At 38.3% G+C, this 25,759-nt stretch overlaps 1 protein-coding gene across 2 annotated transcripts in view; it reads left to right on the forward strand.

The window, feature by feature from the left end:
* INTS4 (integrator complex subunit 4) overlaps positions 1-25,759 on the forward strand; it is an 85,305-nt gene that overhangs the window by 16,109 nt on the left and 43,437 nt on the right. For both annotated transcript variants that reach the window (XM_027848170.1, XM_027848171.1), the window contains exons 5-12: positions 2,989-3,174; positions 5,653-5,703; positions 9,755-9,843; positions 10,235-10,355; positions 16,403-16,474; positions 17,056-17,230; positions 19,203-19,408; positions 23,200-23,342. In XM_027848170.1, the coding sequence (XP_027703971.1) occupies positions 2,989-3,174; positions 5,653-5,703; positions 9,755-9,843; positions 10,235-10,355; positions 16,403-16,474; positions 17,056-17,230; positions 19,203-19,408; positions 23,200-23,342 (1,043 nt within the window). The remainder of the gene's footprint in view (positions 1-2,988; positions 3,175-5,652; positions 5,704-9,754; positions 9,844-10,234; positions 10,356-16,402; positions 16,475-17,055; positions 17,231-19,202; positions 19,409-23,199; positions 23,343-25,759) is intronic.

Raw genomic sequence — 25,759 nt, forward strand, 5'->3', positions numbered from 1 at the left:
TGGCATTTGTCACGCTATGTTTAACTTTATTCTCCTTATTCCTTGGATTTAGTTATTCAACCAATCCCCAAACTACCTAATGGAAGACTCTTCTATTTCTCCACATTGTCTATATGAGTATCATGAGAGACTTTGTTGAATTCAAACTTTGCTGAATTTCAGGTCTACAGTAGGCCTCTAATCTTATCAGAGAAGGAAATTAGATCAGTCTGGCAGACTAACAGACTGTTCTTTTATTCATTTTTAAAATTTTATTTTATTCTACACCTAGCAAACATCAAAAGAAAAAAATTAACATTTCCACATACATGGAACAGGGGGGAAAAGTGATCATATGAGTCCACAAATTTCTGTTATGTATAATTTGGTTTTTTTTTAAAGGTATATAATAAATTCTTTACTTCTTGGCTATCCTACTTTATCTGTCTTTGCTTCTGAACCTCTCTTCTCCTCTGTGCATTTTATTTAAAATGTTTCAAGGCTCTTTTTTTTTTTTTTTTTTGGACAGATTAAGGCTGGTATCACATTCTCCCCATGTCCTCCATATTGGAAAAAAAGAAACAAAAATTGTATAACAAAAAAACATGGTCATAAAACCAATCCACCCACTGGCCATGTCCAAAAATGTATTTCTTCTCCTACATATTGAATCTGTCCTTGAATCTTTCAGGAAGGGAATAGATCCCTTTAGGACTGGGCCGTGACCTCTTCTTAATGAAGCCTTGCTGGCTCTTGTGTTCTTTGTGAAATCTAGGTAATTTTAATTTAAGTTTGACCCATGTTGTATTATAGTATACAGAACAGTGGGCTTAGAAGTTAGAAGACCTGAGTTTTAGTTCTGGCCTTGCTGTTTAATAATTCAATATATATAGGCATGATTCTCCTTCATTCCTTAGAGCGTCAATGCCAATATCTGGAAGAAGGATGATTATGTTTACAATATATGCCTTATGGAAGTGTTATGAGGAAAACACTTTGTTAACCGTGAAACATAGGAATGTGAGCTGCTATTATTACTTTCATGTTAAATCTAAAACATGAATTTTTAGAAGTTTTATAATTTTTCTACTTTGATTTCTTTAGAGCTAGACAAGGCATGTAAGGGGAAGATGGCAGGTAGTTTGTTTAAATGCCATTGAAGGGGCAGCTATTATCACTGATTTTAGAAGACTGTGCAAAGGTGTTGGTATAGAGCATTGGCCCTGAAGTCAGGAGGACCTGAGTTCAAATTTGGCCTCAGACCAAACACTTGACAATTACTAGCAGTGCAACCCTGGGCAAATCACTTAACCCCAATTGCAAAAAAAAAAAAGACATTAAAGAATTTCTTGTGGGGTCTTGAATATAATTTCAGATGAAATGTGCTTCTAGCATTTAAAATTCATCTTAGGTTGACATTATAGTTTTCATTGTTAATTATTGAATTATCAAGCCAATTTGGTAGGTTAAGAAATAGAAATTGATCAGTGGAACATGTTAGGTACACAATATATGGAAGCAAACAAACACAGTAGGAAGCTCATTTTGTGTGATAAATTCCAAAGTTTATCAAAACTAGTGTTTGACAAACTAAAAAATCCCAGCTACTGGAGCTGGAACTCACTCTTTGACAAAAACTGTTGGGAAAACTGGAAAGCAGACAGACAGAAATTTTGGGTATAAACTAGTATCTCATACCACATTCCAAAATAAGCCCCAAATGGGTACATGACATAAACCAGATTAGTAGAGTGAGGAAGAAATTGCCTGTGAGATCTATGGAGAGGGGAAGAGTTTATGACCAAATGAGAGAGAGTATGAATTACAGAAGGTAAAATGGACAATTTTGATTCCATAAAATTGAAAAGGTTTTGCATAAACAAAACCAATGTGACTAAAAAATGGAAGGGGAACAGATAAATAAGAAAAATCTTTGCAAGCAGTTTTCTCTGATAAAGGTCTAATTTCTAAGATATATAGGGAACTGTTTCAGATTCATAGGAATAAAAGCCATTTCCCAATTAACAATTGGTCAAAGCTTATGAATAGGTAGTTTTCAAAGGAAGAAATCCAAACTATCCATAGCCTTATGAAAGAATGCTCTAAATCACTAATAATACAAATTAAAACAACTCTGAGGTACCATCTCATGCTTACCAGATGTTGGAGGGGCTGTGGGAAAATGAGTACATTAATGTACTGCTGGTGGAACTGTGAATTGGTCCGGGCCGTTTTGGAAAGCAAGGTGGAACTGTGTTTAAAAAGTTACCAAATTGCCTATGCCCCTTAGACCCAGTGATAGGTCTGTACAGCTAGGTCCGTACCCCAAAGAGATTAAAAAAAAAAAGAAAAGGACCCATATGTAGAAAAATATTTCTAGAAGCTCTTCTTTGTCGTGGCAAAGAATTGGAAACTGAGAGAATGATCATAAATTGGAAGATGGATGAATAATTTATACTAGGCCTGCACAAACTGCGGCCTGTCAGGCGCTTATGTCTCATGGGCATGCCAAAGTTTTTCAGTTGGCGCCCGGAAAAATGTAGATGAGAGGATGTTTTCCTCTACATTTTTCATGGACTGCCAGAAATCCTTTGGTGTGCCACAAGCGGCCCCCAGGCCACAGGTTGTGCTGGCCTGGTTTATTCAATAACAACATTTTGTAAAGACAAGCAACTTTGAAAGGACTTAAGAACTAGTATAGTCAACTCAGAGACCAACCATAGTTCAAAGAATTCGTGATGAAACCTTGCCCCTTCCATTAAGAGGTGATGAACTCAGAGTGCTGATTGAAACACTTTCTTGGACATGACCAACTTGAGAATTGGTTTTGCTCAACTATCCATTTGCAACGGGGGTTGGTTTTGTTTTTCTTACTTTCTCATTGGGGTGAGGGGTGGAAGGAGGTAGGGAGGGAAAGAATACTGAACTGAAAGTAATGTAAAATTGCATTAAAACTTTTTAAAAAAATTAACCTCAGTAGCATCTTTTGGTTTCTTTTTCCTGTTGTAGCATCTCACTGACACCTCCCATGGTGTAAGAAACAAATGCCTGCAGTTACTAGGCAATCTGGGCTCTTTGGAGAAAAATGTTGCCAAGGATGCTGAAGGCCAGACTACCAAAGATGTCCAGAAGATTATAGGGGATTATTTTGTGGATCAGGACCCGCGTGTTCGGACAGCAGCTATAAAAGCAATGGTAAATAAAGTTGTCAAAATGAATTAGGGACAATTGTGTTTTTTGTTTTGTTTTGTTTTGAATTTGGGTCAAACTATTGTTAATGTATCATGTGCCCTTGTATGGCAGGGCCTTCAGATTTAGTTTCAGAACTAAAGATTTGCTAGAAGTGAAAGACATGGATTCTTATATACTGTGATTAGACTTTATGATTCTGTATGAACCTGGACTCCTTGAGGTCGAGACCTGTGTTTTGTTTGTTTGTTTGTTTTTTAATCTTTGTGCCCCTTACAATGCCCACTATAATGAGTATTTGGTAAATGTTTATAGAATGTGTGGTGTCTTTTGGCATGTTTCGAGATGTGTGTGGTTGTGGGTGTGTTCTAGTGTTTCTGTGTCTGTTATATATACATCACATGTATATATTAAGTCTGTCTGCCAAAGTGCATTTTCATGTGTGTGATTCTAAATATGTCTGCATCTGTGCACCTCTGAGTGAGTCTGAGAGTATGCACAATTTGATATGTGCCTTGTGTACATACTTCTGTAAGGTCTATGTGTATGTGCCCAGGTGAGTGTGATTAGAAATAGAAATCATCACTAAAAGTTAGCATGTCTTCATACAGACCAGTTCCTATCAGATTAACCTCATGTCCCTCTTTGACAGGATAATCAGACTGGCTGATGATGAGTTGCCATCTAGATTATAAATTTAGGTTTCAATAAAATGTGTGATAGATTTACTTATGTTCTGATTATAAATAAGATGGAGAAAGAAGGTTGAGGCTTGGCGAGCCACAATCAGTGAAATGATATGAGAATAAGGGACTTAGTAACAGAATGGTGTACATCTGAACTGGTTCACCAAGGGTCAGTATGGGGAAAGGAGGAGAGGGGGCCAGTCTAGGCTACACGGCCTGGGAGAGAACTGTTTGGAGGTCACAGTGTGGACAACAAGCAGAATTTGGTAAGGGAAGTTGGGGAGAGGTGCAAAGCCAATAGATGATGACTGGATGGGGGGATTTCAGAATTTCTGAATACTTCAGAGGCCAGGGCTCAACTGCCTCTGCACACCACTTGTGTGACCTTGGGCAGGTCCCTTCACTCTGCTAGGGCTTTCATTTTCTTCTTTATAAAATGAGAGGATTGGAGTTGATGGTCTCTGGGGTCCCTTTTATCTCTAGCCCTGTGATCCTGTGATGGAGTGTTTGAAGGGCTGCCATTTGGAAAGAGGATTAGACTTGTTCTGCTTGGCCGCAGAGGGTGGAAGTTGTACAAAGACATTGAAGGCTGATGTAAGGAAAACCTTCCTGAACATTAGACTGAGCCCCAAGTACAGTGGGCTGCCTCAGAAGGTAGCGTTCCCTTCATTGAAGGGGTTTGAGAAAAGGCTGGACTATGTATGGCTTGGTGGGGAAGGAATTTTTGTTCAGTTACAATTCGATCTGATGCCTTCTGTGCTCAGGTTATTCATTCTCCGAGATTTTACACGTATCTGTGTGTGAGCATGTGATTGAGTGTCTGTGATGGAATGTTTTCTGTTTGTGTGCTTTGTTATGCCTTAATGAAAGTTCCTCTGGGTTTGTACATAGCACCTACGACTGATTCAAGTATTAACTGGCTTTTAATACTGTGGGGGTTGAAGGCCTAATGCTTGATAAGTGTTTGGGATTTTTTTTCCTGCTTTTGAAATGTAGGTGAAATGAATTTTTTTTTCCTTTAGTTCTTCCTCAGATAGCCTTTTTTGTTAGTTTTATTGCTGCCTTTCCCACTTGTATCTCATTCATTTCTGAATATACCCCTCTTACTTCTCCTTCCTTTTAACAACAAAAAAAAAAGGAAAAAGGGATCAATAAGATTGGCCAGCACAGTAACCACTTTCTAACAACATATGCACCATTCCACACCTGTAGTCCCTCACCTCTCCAAGGAAAGCATAGAGAAACTGTTTTTTATTTCTCCTCTAAGGCCAAGCCCTGTTTTTAAAACTGTACAACGTTCACTTTTCTTTTTCCTGCCTGTTTGGTTGTGCTAGTATAGATTTTTTTCTCTCTGCCTCAGTTTAGGTAAGTTTTCCCATATTTCCCCTCAGGCTTCTTGTTAATATTACCAAATTTTTCTCAGAGCCGTATCTGAGAACTGAGAGGTTGATGTCAGGATTCCCTGAGTTTGCCTTATTTGTTTGACATCTTCAACGAAAAGTTCTCATGAAATATTTCATCATGTTCTTTGATTGTGTAGCTCTGATACTGAGGGAAAGAGTACTTGGGTGTATGTCTTGGGTCCGTCCTTGTGATCTTGACCAAGTTAGTCCACCTCTTAATTTTATTTTCCTCATCTGTTCAATGGAAGTGGTATTTCCATTATCCACTCCCCAGAGTTGTTGGGAGGAAAGCACTGTGCAGACTATGAGGTACCTTGGAAATGTCAATAGTGTTATGTTAATATTGGATAAACATGCTGTCCAAATGTTAAAGTTGCCATTTCTTTTTTCTCTAGTTGCAGCTCCATGAAAGAGGACTGAAATTACATCAAACGATTTATAACCAGGTAACTTAATGACTTTTGTCATGGGGGTTGGGGAGGCTTTTTATTTCTGAGGCCAACAAACAAGTGAAAGTTGTTGGCTTTGGATGATGGGAGGTTTTTATCAGGGTTCCGCAGAGCAGGTGGGTTTTAGGAGAAAAACAAAACAACCAGCCATTCCAGCTCTTTATGACTGGAAGCATGAAAGTAATCCCTCTTGCTAAAAGTTCTGGAATCTTTCATGTACTGTTCATTGAATCAGAAAGCTGCTCTGTTTGGTTGTCAGGGTTAATGTGAAAATAAAAGGCATTTTTAGTATGAGGGCAATACCCTGATCCACCACCAGCCTCTTCTAGGACACATGCCAGGCAATGCGATAATTTTTGTGTGCTGTCTCTGGCATACTATGCCTGCAACCCCTCCAGATCTTACCTCATCTACTTTCCTCATGTACACTGTGTTCTAGCCACACTGTATTACTTTCTGTCCCCAGTTATGTCCTGTACTCCACTGACTTATCATTGCTTCTTATAATGTTCCCAGTTGTGGAATCTTCCTTCCCTTGTCTCCCACCTCTGCCCAGTGGCATCCTTCCATCTTTCAAGGCCTATCTCAAATGCTATTTCCTAGAAGAAGCCCTTCTTAATCTCATTACACAGAGGTGATTTCTTCCAATCTGATCTCATAGCATGTTATTTCCCTGAGCTCTGATCATGTTCTAGTTTAATTGTATATATCTTATCTCCCCTATTGTATTCCAAGCTCCTAGAAGATAGCAACATAGTTTATCTAATTTTGTTATCTTCCTCAGTGCCTAACAAAGTATATTGCATGTGCATGGATTTGTGATCTTATCATTTTGAGTACTCCCTCCACTGATGCGAATTGCAATCTGCCCATATTCCTTGTTCTATGAAATTTTTTGTCCATATTTTCTTTCTTTTTTTTTGTTTTTTGTTTTTTTTTTTTTAGTGAGGCAGTTGGGGTTAAGTAACTTGCCCAGAGTCACGCAGCTAGTGAGTTTTTATGTGTCTGAGGCTGGATTTGAACTCGGGTCCTCCTGACTCCAGAGCCGGTGCTCTATCCACTGCACCACCTAGCTGCCCTTTGTCCTAAATTTTCTAATACATCATTGCGCTTGGGAGGCCTTATTCTTGTTCTGTTAGGGTCTTAGGAGTGCTGGTCTATCTGTTTATACGCATTCTCATACGTTAATGGCCTACTTCCTGTTCTGGTCAAACACATTCTCCATAATGCCTTTCATTGTTATTTTGTTTATATGATTGATCATACTAATTGTTTTTTGTATCCTTGTATCCCTGGTATGGATCAAACTTGGTTATAATAAATTATATTCAAGTTATTTACACATATGCATAAATACATACAAGTATCCTTGTGAGGGTTTTATTTAAAATTTTTGCATCAATATTTATTGGTGAGATTAGTCTATATTTCTCTTTCTCTACCTTGACTTTTCCTGATTTGGTTATCAGGATGGATGATATTTGTTTCATGAAAGGAGTTTCATAGGATGCTTTTTGTCTCTATATTTGAGAATAACTTTTAGCATAGATATTAATTGCTCTTTAGGTGTTTGATAGAATTCAGTCATAAATCTGTTTGAATTATGTTCATTTTCTTTGGCCATTCATTTCTGGCATTCTTGATTTCTTTTTTTTAGGAGTGGGTTAGGATCTGTATTCCTTGGTTTTTTTAGTTGGAGTATTTTATATTTTTCTCAATACCCATAAATTAACTTTAAATTCTTGGTTTTATTGGCATATAATCATGTGTAGTAATTTTTGATAATTCTTTTCCTTTATGTTATGAATTTACCTTGTTTATTTTCTTTTTCTTGATTATGTTGGCTATGTTTTGTTGATTTTGTTAAGTCTTTTAAAAAACCAACTCTTCATCTGTTCTGTGGGATTTTTTTGCTTTTGAATTTGTTTCTCCTCTTAAAATTCAAGATTTTTCCTTTTATACTTGTTTTAGGGTTCCTAATTTGGTCTTTTTAAGTCTGTTTAAATGTACACTCAGTTCATTGTCTACTTTATGTCATTTTTGCTGCTCTTCTATCACAACTCATTGTTGGTAGCACTCTGCAGCCATTTATATCCATCATTTATGTTCAGTTGTCCTTTGAGGCATTTGCAGTAACTCTTTTGTGGTCATGATGTTCTATGATTCACAGTCATATTTGGCACAATGTGTAGTATTAAAAAGATTGAGTTTTTATAGACTTGTGATCATTGAAAGTATTACAGAATTTCCCAAATCCATTTTAGTCTTATCATTTCCTCTTCAATTTGGCCCCAGCTCATTATCCATCTTTATGATTTGTTGAATAGAAGCAGCTAGGTGGCACGAGACTTGGAGTCCAGAAAGACCTGGGTTTGAGTCCTGCTTCAGACCCTTACTACCTATGTGACCCACAGGCCACTTAAACTTTTTCAGTCTCAATTTCCTCCTCTATAAAATGGGGATAATAAGAACAATACCTGCTTCGCAGGGTGATTATTGGATTAAATGAGATAACACGTAAAGAACTTTGTAAATCTTAAAGTGCTACATAAATCATTATTGAAGTTGTGCTTATTAGTAGACTAACTGGATGTCTTGTCTGGCTGCATAGTGTAATCTGGGCAATACGTTTTTTCATCCAAGGTTCTTTTACCCCCCTTCACCCCCGAGTGTGGATGATAATAATCTTTCATATTGCTGTGGGTTTCTCTGAGGAGCTTCTATAGGGTTCCAGGTTTTAAAACAATTTGTATGTTGCCATCTGCAAATAGTAATGTTGTGCAGTGGATGGGGTGGACCAGGAGTCAAGAAGACTTGAATTTAAATCTAGCCTCAGTTACTTAGTTGTGTGGCCCTGAGCAAGTCAAACAACCTTTATTGGCCTTGTTTTAATTCTTTTTTTTGTTTGTTTTTTTTGGTGAGGCAATTGGGCTTAAGTGACTTGCCCAGGGTCACACAGCTAGTAAGTGTCAAGTGTCTGAGGTCCCATTTGAACTCAGGTCCTCCTGTCTCCAAGGCCAGAGCTCTATCCACTACCACCTAACTGCCCCTTTCTTCATCTTTAAAATAGGGACAATAGGGGCAACTAGGTGGTGCAGTGGATAGAGCACTGGCCTTGGAGTCAGGAGGACCTGAGTTCAAATGGGACCTCAGACACTTGACACTTACTAGCTGTGTGACCCTGGGCAAGTCACTTAAGCCCAATTGCCTCACCAAAAAAAAAAAAAAACCAAAACATAAAATAGGGACAATAACAGCACCTACCCTCCAGAGTTGTTGTGAGGCCAAATGAGATATTTGTAAAGCACTTAGCACAGTGCCTGGTACATAGTAGGTGCTTACTAAATATTTGTTTCCTTCTTTCCTCACTTTTTCATTGATGCTCTTTGGCTTGTTTTTGATACTGTAGTGAGCATCAGTCATGTGAGATTATAGGCACCTTGTGGCCCAAGGCCTGTGAAAATACTGGTTTGCCACAGGACTTTTATGTGGCATGACACCCACTTAAAATAGTGAAACAATATTCCCAAAGTTTGTGTGATTGTGTTACTACAACTACAGTGGCTTTGGTGATAAGGGGTAAGTAAGCAATTCTATAGTTGTTAGATGAAATACTAGAAAAATCAGAATTATTTTACTCAGCTGTAAGTTTCTATTTACTATCTTATCCAAATCCCATCCCCATCTTTGTTTTTTTCAGACAAGTATGCAAGAAGGCTGCCTAAGGATCACCAAAGGCCAAAGATTCCACATCCAAAATCTATAACAACAAATGTTTATTAAGCGGGCACTATGCACAGTGTGAGGGAAATAAAAGTTTTAGATCAGAAATGGCACTTATAAGTTATGTTAGAGATTAAGATGATAATATTACAATGTAAATAGATTAAAGAATTATAAAATAAAGTTATTTATTCTAATGGCCCAGCTATATTTTAATAGCCCTAACCTAGCTATCTTTTCTTCTTTTCAAAAACAGTTTGAAAATCACTTTGGGGAATGAAAGAGGAATATATAATTAAAGTGTTATTGGAAACTTTCATTACAGGCCTGTAAACTGCTCTCTGATGATTATGAACAAGTACGCAGTGCTGCTGTCCAGTTGATTTGGGTTCTTAGTCAGCTCTATCCTGAAAGGTCAGTATGGGGGTGAAAAGAAACTTCTGTTCATCATCAAACAATTTTTTTTCTTCCCACTCATAAAACCCCAACAGAATTCACTGGGAATGTACAAGGTTCACATAATGAAAGGATGTGAAAGTGCTATGTAATTATTACTGAACCAAATAATTATAAATGACCGCCTGTTTCAGAACACTAAATCGTCATGTTTCCCAGTGCCATAACTAGACTGATTTTACGTTGCTTCATATTCCAAAAGTGAAAATATTTACTTGCTGTCAGACTAGGCTTATTTTTAATGTTCCCATCTATATTACAATCATTTTTATTATGTTGATTCCAAACCTGAGAATTCATGTTTTGGATCGTGCTTTTTTTTTTCTTTTTTCTTTTTTCTTTTTTTTAGCATTGTCCCCATTCCTTCTTCTAATGAGGAAATTCGCTTAGTTGATGATGCTTTTGGAAAAATTTGTCACATGGTCAGCGATGGTTCTTGGGTAGTTCGAGTCCAAGCGGCAAAGCTTTTGGTAAGCCATATTCATTTTTTTCTCCCTGCCAATATTAGATGTAGGGTTTGGTTGGGAGGGAGAGAGAATTTATGAAAAACATTGAACATGTGTATTTAGGGGGTAATTAATGTAATGATAGAATTTACTCTTTAAATAGTACGCTTGCCTAGTTCATTTCAGCATGATATAATTTGTATACAACTGTTCAGGATTGCATAACTCCTATAAAACAAGGCACTGAATGAAAGCATTCATGTCCTAGCTCTCTCAGTAACCAGTGATGTGACCTTGAAAAAGATTACCTAACCCTTCTTGTGTGTGATACCTTATGTAAAGTAATGTAATGATATCAGGCTATATTTAAGAGGCACATGGCTGCATGATTGATTGATTAGTGCTCCTGCCCTGTGAATTAAACTTTGCATCAAGCTCTCAATGAAGATATACTTTCTTTACTAAGAAAGTTTACTAAGTTGCCACTGGTCTGCAACTAAATGACTTGCCCAAGGTCACACAGCCAGTATGTGTCAGAAATTGGACTTGAATTCAGGACTTGGAAGTTAGCCCTTTATTTGGGGTACCATACTGCCTTGTAGCTACATTGGAAAACCCAAAATAATTATCATATTTGATCCTCCCTTAGTGAGAACACTGCAGCCCTGATCCAACTATTGCCCTTCCAAAAAGCAGGGTACATTGAGAGAAATGATGAGATTAGGTCTTACCATGTGTTTTCTACTTTAGATAATAAAATGCAAATCACTTTTCAAAATCTAGTATATGTATTGGTCTAGAAAATAACACACCATATATGGTTGCTTCACTTCGGCCGGGTATTTCAAAAAGGTGTCCTTTGAAGCCATCTAGCCCTGAAATAGTAGCAGAAACTCTTTTTACTCAGGTTAGGTAGGCATAGGCTCTCCTGAGAGTGTTAGAAATTATGTCAAAAATAAAACAGAACTCAATGGGAATGTACAAGGTTCACATGATGGAAGGATGTGAAAGTGCTGTGTTGTTATTACTTAGCCAGAGATGCCAGGATCGTCCACTTCATCCTAGGCTATCTCCAGTTGTCTTGACTTTTGTCCTGCTGCTGGACTTCAATGACTCTGGAAAAGAAAGCGAGGCCACGACTTGGTGCAACTCTGCCTCATTTAAATCCAGTTTGCAAACAAGTCAAGGCATCACCCTGTGGTGATCTTTGAAAACAAAAGACAAAAAACAACCAGTTATCCTTCTCTTTTTCTCATTAGATTGTAAGCTTCTTGAAGGCAGGGACTGTCTTTTGCCTCTTTTTATATCCGCAGTGTTTAACACAGTACCTGGCACATAGTGGGCACTTACTAAATGTTGATTGATTGATTGATTGATCTTGACCCTCTTTCTCTTTTTTCCTCTCTTAACTGCCAGTCTCCCTTAACTGTCATGGGGATACTCCAGAGAATCAAGTCAATTCATTGGCATTTACTGTGATCTTCCTTCAGCTTTCTCTGTAACTGAAACAGATCGTTGTTGTATTTACTAATTTAAACATTTTAAGGTCCTTTTGAAGTCCTTTTACTTTTATTTACTTTTTTGAGTTGTTACTTTTCTGCAAAAGGACTTAAAAATATGTTTGAAAATTTCCTAAGATTTAAAAATGAAAATGTTGCTGTCAGATGGTAGAAAAAAGCATTCTCCTCGGACTTAGGTGACTTTAGTTGTAGCCTTGGCTCTGGTGCTTTCTATCCATGTGACATTGGGCAAAGTCTATAAACTCTTAAGGCCTCAGTTTCCTCATTGGTATTAATGGTAATAATTCCTATTTCTTTTGTGCTTTACCATTTTCATATGCCACTATGAAGTAGATAGACTAAGCATTAGTGTGTCTGTCTGTCTGTCTGTCTGTCTGTCTGTCTGTCTGTCTGTCTCTCTCTCTCTCTCTCTCTCTCTCTCTCTCTCTCTCTCTGTCTGTCTCCTGCCTTCTATTTCTTTTTTTAAAGTATCTCTTTTTGACAGATGAGGAACCAGGCTCAGGGGGCTTAAGTGAACACTGCTCTGCTTCTGTCATCTACAAAATGAAGGAGTTAGACTAGGTTATGTTTAAGGTAACTTCCAACTCTGATCTTCTTTGCTTCCTGGAAGTTGTCAGTCAAGTAGCACGCATTTATTAAGTACCTGCTGTGTTGGCCAGGCACTGTGCTGTGTTGGGTCAGGAAGACAGAAATGAAAACCCCTTGAGAAGCTTTTGTTCGTTGAGAGGAACTGTGTGTAGGTCAATAAGTGGATGCAGAACATTGCCCTGGCGTGGAGAGATGGGGGGGGCGTGTAAATCAGGAGAGGCTTCCTCTTCTCTCTTAGGGGTCAGTTTCCCTTGAGGCAAATTTTTGTTCGCATGTTCTCTAGCACTGAAAATGTATAAGAATTATAGATTTTTTAATGGGTTTTTCATTTAATATTTACCAAATAGATGGTACCTAAAAGCTTTAAACCAGTGTGAAAAATTGCTGTTAGAGTTCTAGATTTATTAAAAGTTAATTTCATATATTTATCAAGTATCTTCTTTATGCCAAAATCTTGGCTCTGGTGCTTGCAGAGAGAAAAGGCTGACTTCAGATGTGTTCTGTACTTCATGAAGCTTTCGCTCTGCTTGGGAATGTGTAACATGCACATCTTCCCCTTTTAGATTCCTTATTCTTCAAGAATCAGCTCAGGTGTGACTTACTGCAGTTAGCCTTCCCCAATTTCCTACCTCCCTCCCTTCCATCATACCCTCCCCCCAACAAATAGTGTTTTCACCCTTCTCAAATATTCCTAGAAGAGTCAGAACCAGTTAATATTTATTAAGCACCTTCTACATGCCAGACACTGGGCTAAGTGCTGGGGATACAAAGAAAGGCACAGGACAGTCTCTGCCTTCAAGGAACTGACAGTCTAATGAGGGAGACTACATAAAAAGCTGAAAAGTGGGAGGTAGGGGCAGAGAACGGGAGAAAGAGGTTATGGGAATGGGGGGAGCATGATGAAGTCATGGAGCTGGAGAGTGAAATGAGCTGAAATAATCTGCAGAGGTGTGGGTTTTCCACTTCATCATTCAGGCAACTATTATTTATTAAACACTTAATATGTGTCAGGCATTGTGCTAAGTGCTGGAGATACAAGGAAAAGCAAACAGTCTCTACTTCAAGGAGTTCACAGGCTAATGGGGGAGATAACATGTAAACAGCTATGTACAAACAAGATTTATACAGGTTAAATTGGAGGTAATCTCAGAGAGAAGGCACTGAGATAAAGGAGGATTGGGAGAGACTTTTTGTAGAAGGTGGGACTTTAGCTGGCATTTGAAGGAAGCCAAGACAAGTAGGAGGCAGAGATGAGGAGAGATCATGTTCCAGGCATGGGAGACAGCTAGGGAGAATTCACTGAGTCAGGATGGGAAGGATCCTTGTTTGAACTCTGGATCACCGAATGCATGGACGGGAGACAACTGGAAAGGTAGGAATGGGCCAGATGATGAAGGACTTTAAAAGCCAAAGAGAAGATTTTATATTTGATCCTAGAGGTAACAGAAAACGAATGGAGATTATTGAACAGGAGATGATGTGATCAGACCTGTGCTTTGGGAAGATTAATTTGACAGCTGAGTAGAGGATGGATTGGAGAGGTGAGAACAAGGCAGGGAGGGGCAGCTAGGTGCTACAGTGGATAGAGCACAGGCCCTGGAGTCAGGAGGACCTGAGTTCAAATCCAGCCTCAGACACTTGACACTTACTGGGTATGTGACCCTGGGCAAGTCACTGAACCCTAACTGCCTCACCCCCAAAAAAAGGCAGGGAGACAAATTTCCAGACTCTTATAATAATCCAAGCATTACCGGCTTGCATGAGAATAATTGCAGTGTCCTAGGAGAGAAGGAGACATGTATGAGAGATGTTATGAAGGTATTTAAATAGGCCTTGACAACTAATTAAATATGAGAAGTGAGAAAGAGACTCTTCTGGCACCTGGGTTGTGAGCCTGGGTGACTGGGAGAATGGTGGGGGAAAGATAACAAGTTCAGTTTTGGACATGTCGGGTTTAGGATGTCAGTGGAACATCCAGTCTGAGATGTCTATTAGGCATCAAGGAAAAGACAGTGATTGACAGTGTCAGAGGCTGCAGAGAGGTCAAGTAGAGTGAGGACTGAGAAAAGGCCATTAGATTTGGCCATTAAGAGATAACTAGTTACTTTGGAATAACTTTATGAGCCTTCTCTTTAAGACCCATCATTCCCTGCCCTATATTAAGCTTATCTGTGTATATTGTGTCGACCCTTCCACTCAGTAGACTGTGAACTTCCTGAGGACAGGTGATATTTTTGTTATATTCATTGTTGCCGTGAGAAAGAAATCAGATTTTTGCACATTTTGCACACCTTTCTTGAGACATCTAGTGAGTGGTTAGCTGATTAACACTTTGGAACTGAAAAACTAAATAACAAATTACTTCATAATACATGTGTATTATGTAGTATCAGTGTTTTTGCCCAAACTAATAAATGTTTGCTAAACTTAGTCAACTATATGATTATTTCATTATACAATTATAAAACAAAGGAATATGTGAAGTCCGAGGGGAAGAAACTGTTATCCTGACAGGAAAGGGATAGGGAAGGCTTCCATAGAAGTAGTTGCATATGGATTGAAAGGAATTGAACAGGTGAAGAGGGAGAGGGAATGCTCTGGACATTAAGGAACAGATCTGCAGAGACAGGGAGGGTGGCAAGCACGTTCTTCATTCTGACATCAAGAAAGAAGCACTTCATAAATAAAAGACTTTTCAGAATTACAGAGATGCATATCTGTATGTGAACTCTACTGCCAAATGCTTTTCTTCAGTGCTGGTAAATTTAGGCTCATTCTAAAATGTGATAAATAATGGTGGTACTGCAGTTTGAGGGAAAACCTAATTTGTGTGCATTTGCTCCTATTAAAGTGGATGAGAACTCAGTTGGGTGTTTTTGGTTGTGTTTTTTTTTTTTGGAGGGGGAGTAGGTGAATGAAGGGTGTGTGTGTGTGTTTGTGTGTATGTGTTGTTTTTAGGGACTTTACCTACATGAAGTAGGTAATATATGTAGGTAATGTAAGTAGGTTATATATATATGTAATATAAAATAATACTTATAGGTAATAACATAAGCAGGTGACATAATGAGAAGAGCACACAAGACTTAATATCAGGATATATAGAATCTTACCTGGATGATACTGTTTGAATCTCAGTTTCATCGGTAAATAGGGATAAGCTGGATTACATCCATCTGTGGATAGTCAGTTGGGGTGGTGAGAGGACTAGAAATCATGCTATAGAAAGATGTCCATCAAATACAGCATTTCAAATGTAGTCTTTATAGCGCTCAGCCCTGTGAGAACATATCCGGAGTATTATGTTTATTTCTAGGTATCACATTTTAGAGTGGATAGTGATAAACTGGAACAGATCTAGAGTAGGGCAGCCAGGATGGGAAAGGAATTGGAGACCATGCAATAAGGAGGGTTGGTTGGGAAGTTTCATTTGGAGAAAAGAAGACTTAGGTGGGTGTGGTCCAGTATTTGGAGGACAGTCTTTTTTTTTTCCTTCTCATTAGCCCTAGGGGGGCAGAACAATTAGTAGTGGTTAAAAATGGCAAAAGAGCACATTTAATCTCCACGTAAGGAAAAACTTTAAAATAAGAATTAGATCAGATCCAATGTAGGATGGGACTGTCTCAGGAGGAAATAGATTCCCTATTACTAGGAGTTTTCTAACAGACTGGATGACCTGATACTTGTCAGAAGTGTTGGAGAAGAGATTCTTATTCAGGCATTGTTTATCATGTTTTATACAAATTCTGAAAGGTTGGAAGTTAGTCTGACTCTAAGATTCAATACTTACCCTCCATTTTTTATCACAGGACTGTTGTGATTAAAAACACTTTTAAATTATGAAGAACTATAGGCATTTGAGCTACTACAGTATTTGTTAATAAACTACAAGATGTGAATTGTAAGACCATCTTCAAAGCATAGAAGCTATTTTAAGTACTTAATTGATTCATCATTTTACAGGGTTCCATGGGGCAAGTCAGTTCCCATTTTTTGGAGCAGACCCTTGATAAGAAGCTCATGTCGGATCTCAGGGTAAACTGGTATTTCTTCACATTATCTAGACTTTTGTAACTAATATTCCTTGTTTGGGTATATGCTGAGTCAATCTAAAACACTTTTCAGTTTTATCCCTTTCTTGAGACGTCTAGTGAGTGGTTAGCTGATTAACACTTTGGAACTGAAAAACTAAATAACAAATTACTTCATAAGTATTCATTGTATAGTAGGAGGAAGAGGAGTCATCAAAAAATCAGTGTGGATAATAAGTCTCACTTTAAAAAGAGGAAGATTTAACATGGAAAGTCTCTTGGCTTTACTAAGCCTCATTTGATTGAAGCAGAATGATTCAGTTGTGGTGTTTGACACGCTGTTGTATATAATATCTTGCAGCCCATTTTCAGCAGTAGTTCTACTTGGTAGCCATGGAAGCTTCACTTTCTTCAAAATTCTTCACAAAATTCTTTTTTGGTAGGATTAAGCTGTAACTAGAAAAATCTCCTGACTCCTCTGTTACTTTGGTGGGAGCTAGGGGGAAAAATCATTTTTAATTTTATTGTAAATAGACTTTTGTGAGTATTTTCTATGAATGTTAATTTTAATGTTGGTCTTTGCAGAGGAAGCGTACAGCGCATGAGCGTGCCAAAGAACTGTACAGCTCAGGTGAGTTTTCTAGCGGCAGAAAATGGGGTGATGATGCCCCCAAAGAGGAAGTCGACACAGGTGCTGTTAACTTGATTGAATCTGGAGCTTGCGGAGCCTTTGTCCATGGGTTGGAAGATGAAATGTATGGTAAGTACTACCCCAAAGCCTTCTTGGCCAGGAAAACAGAGAAAGGTGGTCCTAGAAATGACCTTAATAGCAGAGCCTCAACTAGGATAATGATAAAAACTCACACATAGGGCTTTTAAGGATTCCAAAATGCCATCCTCTTAACAGGAGGTTACAGTCTAAGTGGGATCGCTATTAAGATCCCCATTCACTGAAAGGCATCATACTGCAGTGCAAAGGGCTACATTTGGAGTTGGAAGATCTTGGGTCAGTTATTGAACTTCACTGAACCTCAGTTTCTATTACTATAAAATGGGGATTATAGTACTTGTATATCTCCCTCATGCTGAGTATACAGAGTAATAAAAAACATGATCTATACCTCTCTCAATGGGTATGCAGTTGATTCAGGGCATAAGTTGGCTAACAATATAGTCTATAGCATATGCTGAGTGCCAGATGAGTTCTCCCCACAGAGCTGTGGTAATGATCATTTGAGATGATGAACATAAGGTGCCTGAGAACATTTTCTAAATATAAGCTATTATTGATATATAATTATGTGACCTTTATTACAACCCGGATGGCACTATTTCCCTACTGACGCAGGGCTTGGCTTAATTAGAAGAATGTATAAGGACAGCCTGGCTGAGCTTCAGTTAAACCAAGATCAGAAAATTCTATTCCAATGCATCATAAGCAGTAGGTAGAGAATATAATATTCTAGTTTCTTTCTTTCTTTCTCTTGCTATCCAGTTGAGATTTACTTTAGGGTGTTGGGTTTGTCAAATTAATGATGTTTTCAGGGCTCATGGAAAGACATTGCAGGCTTAAAATAGGTGGAAAAATTAGCCAACTGTTTGCATGTTCGGAGCCTGACTTTGTCCCTGAATTTCTCTGTAATATTTGGTAAGTTCATTAATGTGTTCATTATCTTGTATTCAATTTATTTGCCTCAGAATTCAAGAAAATACTTTATCTTTTAGACAGTGGAAAGAATTGCTAAAAAAAAATTGTGTGTTGTAGTAGAAAGAATGGACTTTGAGTCTGCAGACATAGGTTAGAATCCCAGCTCTGATGCTTCCTAGCTGTGTGACCATTGGTAAGTCACTTAACCTTCCTGAGTTCTCAGCTTCCTCAACCTTTTTTGATTCCACCAACATTTATTAGCTACTTACCCTTGGCTAAGTTCTTAAAATTAACAGCTATCAACAGACATAGCATAAACAAGCATAAAGATAAGGAATAAAATTTTGCGTAAAACCCTTAAAACTTTAAGTAAAATCAAATACATCAAACAAGAAATAGGTTCATCCTGTGTTTTTTCAAGTCCATCTAAAGTTCTGCTGCCTTTGGCTTTGTTTTCTCTTTTTCTGAATTAAAATCGATGTGAATGCAGTTCTGGTTCTACTGACCTCATTTTGGAACTTGTGTATTTAAGGACTTGGCCTGATAAGGTTTTTATTCTGAAAATCTGGTCCCTCTGCTAAGCAGCAGCCCAGAATCTCTCACCCCAACACTCCAGGACTGGCATCATTTAGATAAAAAATTATTAAACATGTTTTTATGATTGTAAAATGCCTTTTAATTATTTGAGATTTTTGCTCATAAGATCCAAACTGCAGATTTATAGGAAAGGCTCTTGACCATCTTCTCCTTGAGCACATTAGACAGGTACTATTGACACACATGTCACATTTCTTAAAGACTTTACTGTGTACAGAGCACTAACAGGTCTGTAAGGTGAGTAGTGCAAGTGTTTATATTCCCATTTTACAGGACAGCAAACTGGCAAAGAGAGGGCAGGTGACTTGCTCAAGGCTTCTCATAAGCTTGTGGTGGAGCCAGGGTTGAAGCCCATCTGGGTTTGTACAAATCTCGAGCTCTTCCCACAGCGCCATTTGTGCTTATTTGGCAGAGCACTGGTGAGTGAGACTTGGAGAGGCTCGTAGATGGAATCACTCAGGGTGCGGTTCTCCCTTTCTCTCCACAGAGGTCCGGATTGCCGCAGTAGAGGCTCTTTGCATGCTGGCACAGTCTTCGCCCTCTTTTGCAGAGAAGTGCCTTGATTTTTTAGTAGATATGTTCAATGATGAAATTGAAGAGGTACGCCTCCAGTCAATACACACTATGAGAAAGATCTCTAATAACATTACCCTCCGAGAGGATCAGCTCGATACTGTGCTGGCTGTCTTAGAGGTGAGTAGGGCACTCCCTCCACGCCTTCTATCATCTCTTCAGGGTTTGACTTCAGCTAGCAGTAACTCTGCTTCCATTGGTCGTATTGGGCTTCCAAAGTAGGGGCTTTGGATCTTTCAGCTATTTATTAATTAATCCAACCAATCTTTATTGTTATGGTACCTGTGACTGTGCAAGGTCCCATGCTAGGCATCTTAGAAGAGGCAGAAATAAATAAGATACCATCGTTGCTCTCCAGGGAATATGTGGTTTAGTAGGAGAGAGAAGACATGTTTACAAATAGCTTTATTTCAAATGTAAGCACAGTAAGAGGTATAAACAAATCCTTTTTCCTTATTTTATTTTTTAACAAAACATTTATCTCCACTAAAATCTTCCTCTAGTGCAAGGTTCTTGCACTGAAGTCCACAGATCTTCCTTCAAGAGGTCTATGAACTTGGATAGGGGGAAAAAATCACATCTTTATTTCACTATAATTTGTTTATTTTGTAACCCTATACATTTTATTTTATGTCTTTTAAAAACATGATTCTAAGGGGCAGCTAGGTGGCACAGTGGATAGAGCACTGGCCCTGGAGTCAGGAGGACCTGAGTTTAAATCTGGCCTCAGACCAGACATTTGACACTTACTAGCTGTGTAATTCTGGACAAGTCACTTAACCCCAATTGTCTCAGATAAATAAGTAAGTAAATAAGTAAATAAAATAGAATAAAAAAAAAAACCACGATTCTGAGAAGGGAGCCCTGGGCTTCCCCAGACTGACTGCCTGAGGAGACCTGTACCCAGCGGAGAGGAAGAGCATCTGCTCTAGTGCTGGCTGTGGACCGAGGCCCATCCCAAGCTGCAGAGGGCTTCAGTGGAAACGTAGAAGATCTGTGGTCCCCTGTCATTTGGTCACAAGTTGACAACAATTTTCTGACTATAAGAACCCATGAAACTGGCTCCTGAAGTGTGGAGGGGCTGTGGTTTGCAGCTCTGGAGAGTGTACACATGCTGGTGGTATCCCAGAATCTCAAAGGCCTTCTGGGCCCGTCCCTCCCCTGACAGGAATCACTAAAACAACGTACTTGAAAAGTGTCCTCCAGGGAGGGGGCCGCTCACCCCGGCTCCTTGTGGAGAGAGGTCTTAAGGAGTTGGTCGTCACACAGATCCTAAGTCGGCTTCTCTGCCTCTTGGAACCATTGCTTGTAGTCCGCCACTGTAAGGCCAAGCAGAGTGAGCCTGACATCTCCTCTGGGTGATAGCCCTTCAGACGCTTGAGGACCAGTCTCACAGTGCCCCAGTCTGCGCCTTTCCAGGCTGCTGCCTGGATCCTTCAGCTCGAGACCCTTTTTGCTTGATTGTCTTGAGGGAACACAGTCCACCAGGCGTGTTATAATTAGGTCCAAGGAGAGCTTCCTGTTCCTCGTCGCCCATTTCTCTTCATGCATGAGCTCACACTGTGGTGTCATTTAGGTTGCAGTCCATAAAGACCCTCTTTTTTCGAACAGGTTGCTGTCTGGCTATGTCTTTTCTATCTTAAACTTGTATAAAGTTGATTTCTTGAATTCCATTGTAAGATTTTACATTGATCCCTGTTAAATTTCATCTTATTGGCTTCACCCCAGCCTGTCATTTGGATCTTATAAATCTTTGCAGTAATTTAAGTCCAGAGACAGAAATGATGGATTGTAATAGCTCTAGTACTGCCCTTGAGCTTGAATAGGATCCAAAAGCAAAAAGGAAAAGAATGTCTCAGTTATAATAATCATAATATCATCTTAGTCGTAACATCACTTAGAGAATTCAGCTTTGCATTGCCTCCCAAATACATTTCCTTCTAGTTTGGAGTGGGCTGGGCCTGGGAGTGGGATGGGGTAGGAGTGGGGTAATGGTTTAGATAGTGCATGACACTGATTCAGCTAAATTCAAGAAATATTTTTTAAACATCAGCTTTGTGTAAGACACTTTACTTAGTTGCAGGGATGCAAAAATGAACAACAAATGCACAGCAGGGTTTCAGCTAGAGAAATGAGGAAATCAAGGAGAGGTTTCGCTTCTTGCTCGGGGAATGGAGTTGGAACCCAAGAAGGCTTCCTGGAAGAGATGGCATCTCACCTGGTCATTGAAATAAGAGAATTTCAGGAGCCACAGATGGGCAGGGAGTTTCTTCCAGGTTTAGGGAATAGCCTTCATAAATGAATGGAGATATCAGAGGACAAGATGAGATTGAGAAGAGGCTTGTTTTGGTTTTGGTTTTTATTTTTTGAGCTTCTTTTATTTGCTTATTTTTTCCTTGAGAAAATTTATTTCTGTTGAAGATGGGAAAATCCTTAGAGATGCCCAGTAACAGTTGTTTTTTTTTTGTTGTTGTTGTTCTGCTGTCTCTTTTTCTCTTTAAATTAAATTTTTATTTTTTTCAATTAATCAAAATCTGCCTTCTCTCTCTCCTACATCTCCTTGCCTCCCTCCTTGGAAAAGAAAAACAAAGCTTTGTAACAAATAGTTATAATCAAGCAAAACAAATTCCCTGATTGGCTGAGAAGACAGATAGGTCTCATTCAGTGTCCTGAGACCATCACCTCTCTTTCAGGAGGTGGGTAGGTGGAATGTTTCATTGCTAGTCCTCTGGAATCATGGTTAGTCATTGTATTTATCAGATTTCTTAAGTCTTTCAGAGTTGTTCTGATATAGTTAGTTTTAAGCCACCATCATTCATATAAGAACATTACTATTTTTTAATTAAGTTTTCATTTATTCATTGTAGGATAGTAGCTCCCATTTTTATAACACTCTTAAGTTTTAAAAAATATTTTCCTCATAGCAGTTATGTGAAGTAGATACTGTAAGTATTGCTACATCATTAATATTACTATTGCTATATTACAGATGAGGAAACTGGGGATGGGGTGGGTGAGTTATTAAATGATTTGTCCATGATCACAGCTAGTAAAAAGAAAAGAGCTGCCATTTGAACCCAGGTCTATGTCAAGCATACTACCCTTTTCTACTTCAAAGTGCTGCCTTTGTAAAATGTTGTTAGTCAAAACTTTGGAGATTGGCTTCTAAAGTAACATAAGAAGGTTTTACCAGTGTTTCTGCTAGGCATATATGCATATATACATATACACACACACACATACAACACATCAAAGATGCCCTGTTGCACCAATGTCAGAAACAAAGGGGAAAGGACAACAAAAAATTCCCCTATAAATATTTTGCATATATAGATATGCAAAACATAGATATATATATATAGATATATAGATATGCAAAATATTTATAGGGAAATTTTTTGTTGTTCCAAAGAATTGGAAACAAAAGGGGATTATCTATCGGTTGGAGAATAACAGTATGTGGATGTAACGTAATATTATTGTGCTAAACAAAATGGTAAGTATGAAGAATTCAGAAAAACTTGGGTAGACTCGTGCGAACTGATACAGAGTCTAATAAGCAAAACTGGAAGAATATCTTAAATGATGAACAAAATTATATAAAGAAAAACAACTTTCAGGCCACTTCCAGCTCTGAATATTTGTGATTGTTGGAACTTTCACATTTCTGGTATGGTGAATTGGACCAGATGACTTTTGAGGTCCCTCTTCATTGATTATAGGATCATAGATTTAAAGCTGGAAGGGACCTGAGAGATGGTTTTGCCTAGCCTTTTAAGAAGTTAGCTATCCTCTTATTTTCTGGCCTAGAAATAGACATGAATACAGCTTGGAATTTATGAGCCTATAATACTATGTGGGCATCTGGTTTAACATGAGTGTCTTTAAATTTACATTCATCTTTTAAAAAGGATTCCTCACGAGATATTCGAGAGGCTCTTCATGAACTACTGTGTTATACAAATGTGTCAACCAAAGAAGGAATCCATCTTGCACTGGTTGAGCTCCTAAAGAATTTAGCTAAGTACCCAACAGACAGAGAATCTATATGGAAGTAAGTCCATTTTTCTTTTTTGGATTTGTTCACTTGAGATAAAATCACCTCTAGTTTACCATAGTGGTCCAAGTAGAGGGTTCACTTTTCCAACCAAATCTTGTTTATGTAAAATCTGAATGTAACTGTAATGGGTATTATATTTCAGTGTTTCCCTATTTTTCCTTTCAAATAATATATTACATTTCTATGTCTTTTTAAGGTTTACAAAGCACTCTTTTTCACAACAACCTTTTGACCTAGTTTACAAATATTAGAGTAATTTTACAGATGACCAAACTGATATACTCTAAGATTAGTTAAACTTACTCTGGGTAACATGGTAAGCAGTCATACAAATATGAAATTAAACACAATCCCTGCCCTTAAAAAGCTCAAAGTTCAGGAGGAGGAGGAAGATACATGTACACATACCTGTAAGATGAATTAGGTACAGAAGAGATGTCTGTACAATTTGTCATGAAAAATTCAAGAAAAGACAGATCAATTTACTTAGGGAGAATTAAGGAAGGCTTCATGAAAGAACTGTAATCTGAATTGGTCCTTGAAGGAAGAGAATGATTTGAACAGACATCGATGGAATGGAATCCATTTCAAAAAGTAACAGGTGTGACATGAGAATTGATTGAAGTGACCGAGGAAACAAAGGTTCGAGCTTCTGAGCATATTTATTTAGTAAGCAGTGCATGCCAATTGTATAACACAGTCAGACCAGACCTCCAGCTTGGCATTAGACCCTCAATACAGGGGGAGACAGACTTTTGTGCACTAAAAGAAAACAATTAACAGGATATAAACCAGGATACAAAATTAGATAATCTGATTTATAATTGGGAGAAAGATTAGGGACATACCAAGTTGGAAGGGGGAGAATAGACAGGTGCAGGCCCCTGAAATCAGAAAAAGAGGTGTCACTCCCCCAAGTGTCTGTATTAAATCAAAGGAACAAGGAAACGGTAACTGATTGTCCAGTATGGGATCAATTTTTAGATAAGATGTGTAGATTACTTGAGATGTATAGTTGTGAGAAAATTCCTTACATCAGTCTTTGGATCTGACTGGATTTCTGGTCAGGATAACCTAGGTCCTTAGTTAAGGGTCTCTTAGTTAAGGTTAGAGGTGGTCCAGTTTCCCAACCATGCAGGGCTAGGTTCAAACAATACAATGACATTTTCTCACAAGACAGAAATTGGACTAGACTCATAATTAAATAGAAAGAAAATTGAGCTAGATCCAGAATTGAGTCACAAGATGGAGTCAGGGTGGTTTACTCAATTCCCAGTATTCCCACACAGGCCAGAAAACAGGACAAGGCAGCATGGTGGATGTTAAGAAGCTTCTTTTGTCTCCAATAAGAAGTTGTTAAGGGGAGTAATTGAAGTAAGGTTGGAGTCAGATTGCATAGGGTCTTAAACATGTTCGACTGTGGAGTTTATGTTCTGTTATGTACAGTGGGGAGCTAGTGAAGGTTTGTAAGTAGAGAAATGACACGGTCAGTGCCGTGGGCATTAGGAAGATTGTTTTGTCAGCTAAATGAAGGATAGATTGGACAGAGACTAGAGGCACAGAGACCAGCAAAGAGGCTGTTACTATAGTCCAGGTGAGAGATCATGAGGGCTTCAGGATAGGGTAAGAGTAGAAAGGAGAGGGCAGATTGGAGTATTGTTACCACCAGGCATGACAGAGGTTCACAATTTTAGCACTTCATGTTTCAGATCCTTTTAGATATAAAATGTATGGTCTCCCTCCTTAAATACTTAAATGAGGTTTCTATAAAAGGTCACAAAGGCTTCATTTTTTTTCTTTTTTTTTTTTAAATAAAAATTTGGTGCTAAAAATTAAAAGAGTGTTGTATAAAATATAAGTTTCAAAGGTTGAAATCTAAAAATACCAAGAGAAAATGAGTCAGTGACTTTAGGGTAACATTTTGGTATCTGGCTTCTGGTTATTCTGCCTATATTCCTGTTTCTCCCATGCACAGAATAAAACTTATGTAGGTACTTGATCTGAGTCTGTTTCAGTGAAGATAGCCATTAAACTGAAATTTCTTAAGCATACTGCCATCAACGAATACTTTTGATAACTCTTCTATTTAATTTTCATCTTTTCTTATGAATAAAAGCATATTGTATAAAATGTAGGATAAATAAGCTACATCTGGAATATGACAGTCAGTTCTGAGTTTCATATTTTATGAGCAGTGTTGATGGGTTAGAGAGCAACCAGAATTGGGAGAGAATCTTGAAACAATGACATTTGACAATCAGTTGAAGGAACTCCTGAGATGGGATATAATCATGATCAACAATATTTAAAGGGTTGTCATTTGGCAGGGTGAGGACTAGGTTTATTCTGCTTGGCCCCAAAGGAATTAAGTAGATTAAGTAGACATAAATTACAAGAAGGTAGTTTTGGGC

The sequence above is a fragment of the Vombatus ursinus genome, unplaced genomic scaffold (assembly GCF_900497805.2).
Source record: "Vombatus ursinus unplaced genomic scaffold, bare-nosed wombat genome assembly UNPS02005659.1, whole genome shotgun sequence".
Taxonomy (NCBI): Eukaryota; Metazoa; Chordata; class Mammalia; order Diprotodontia; family Vombatidae; genus Vombatus; species Vombatus ursinus.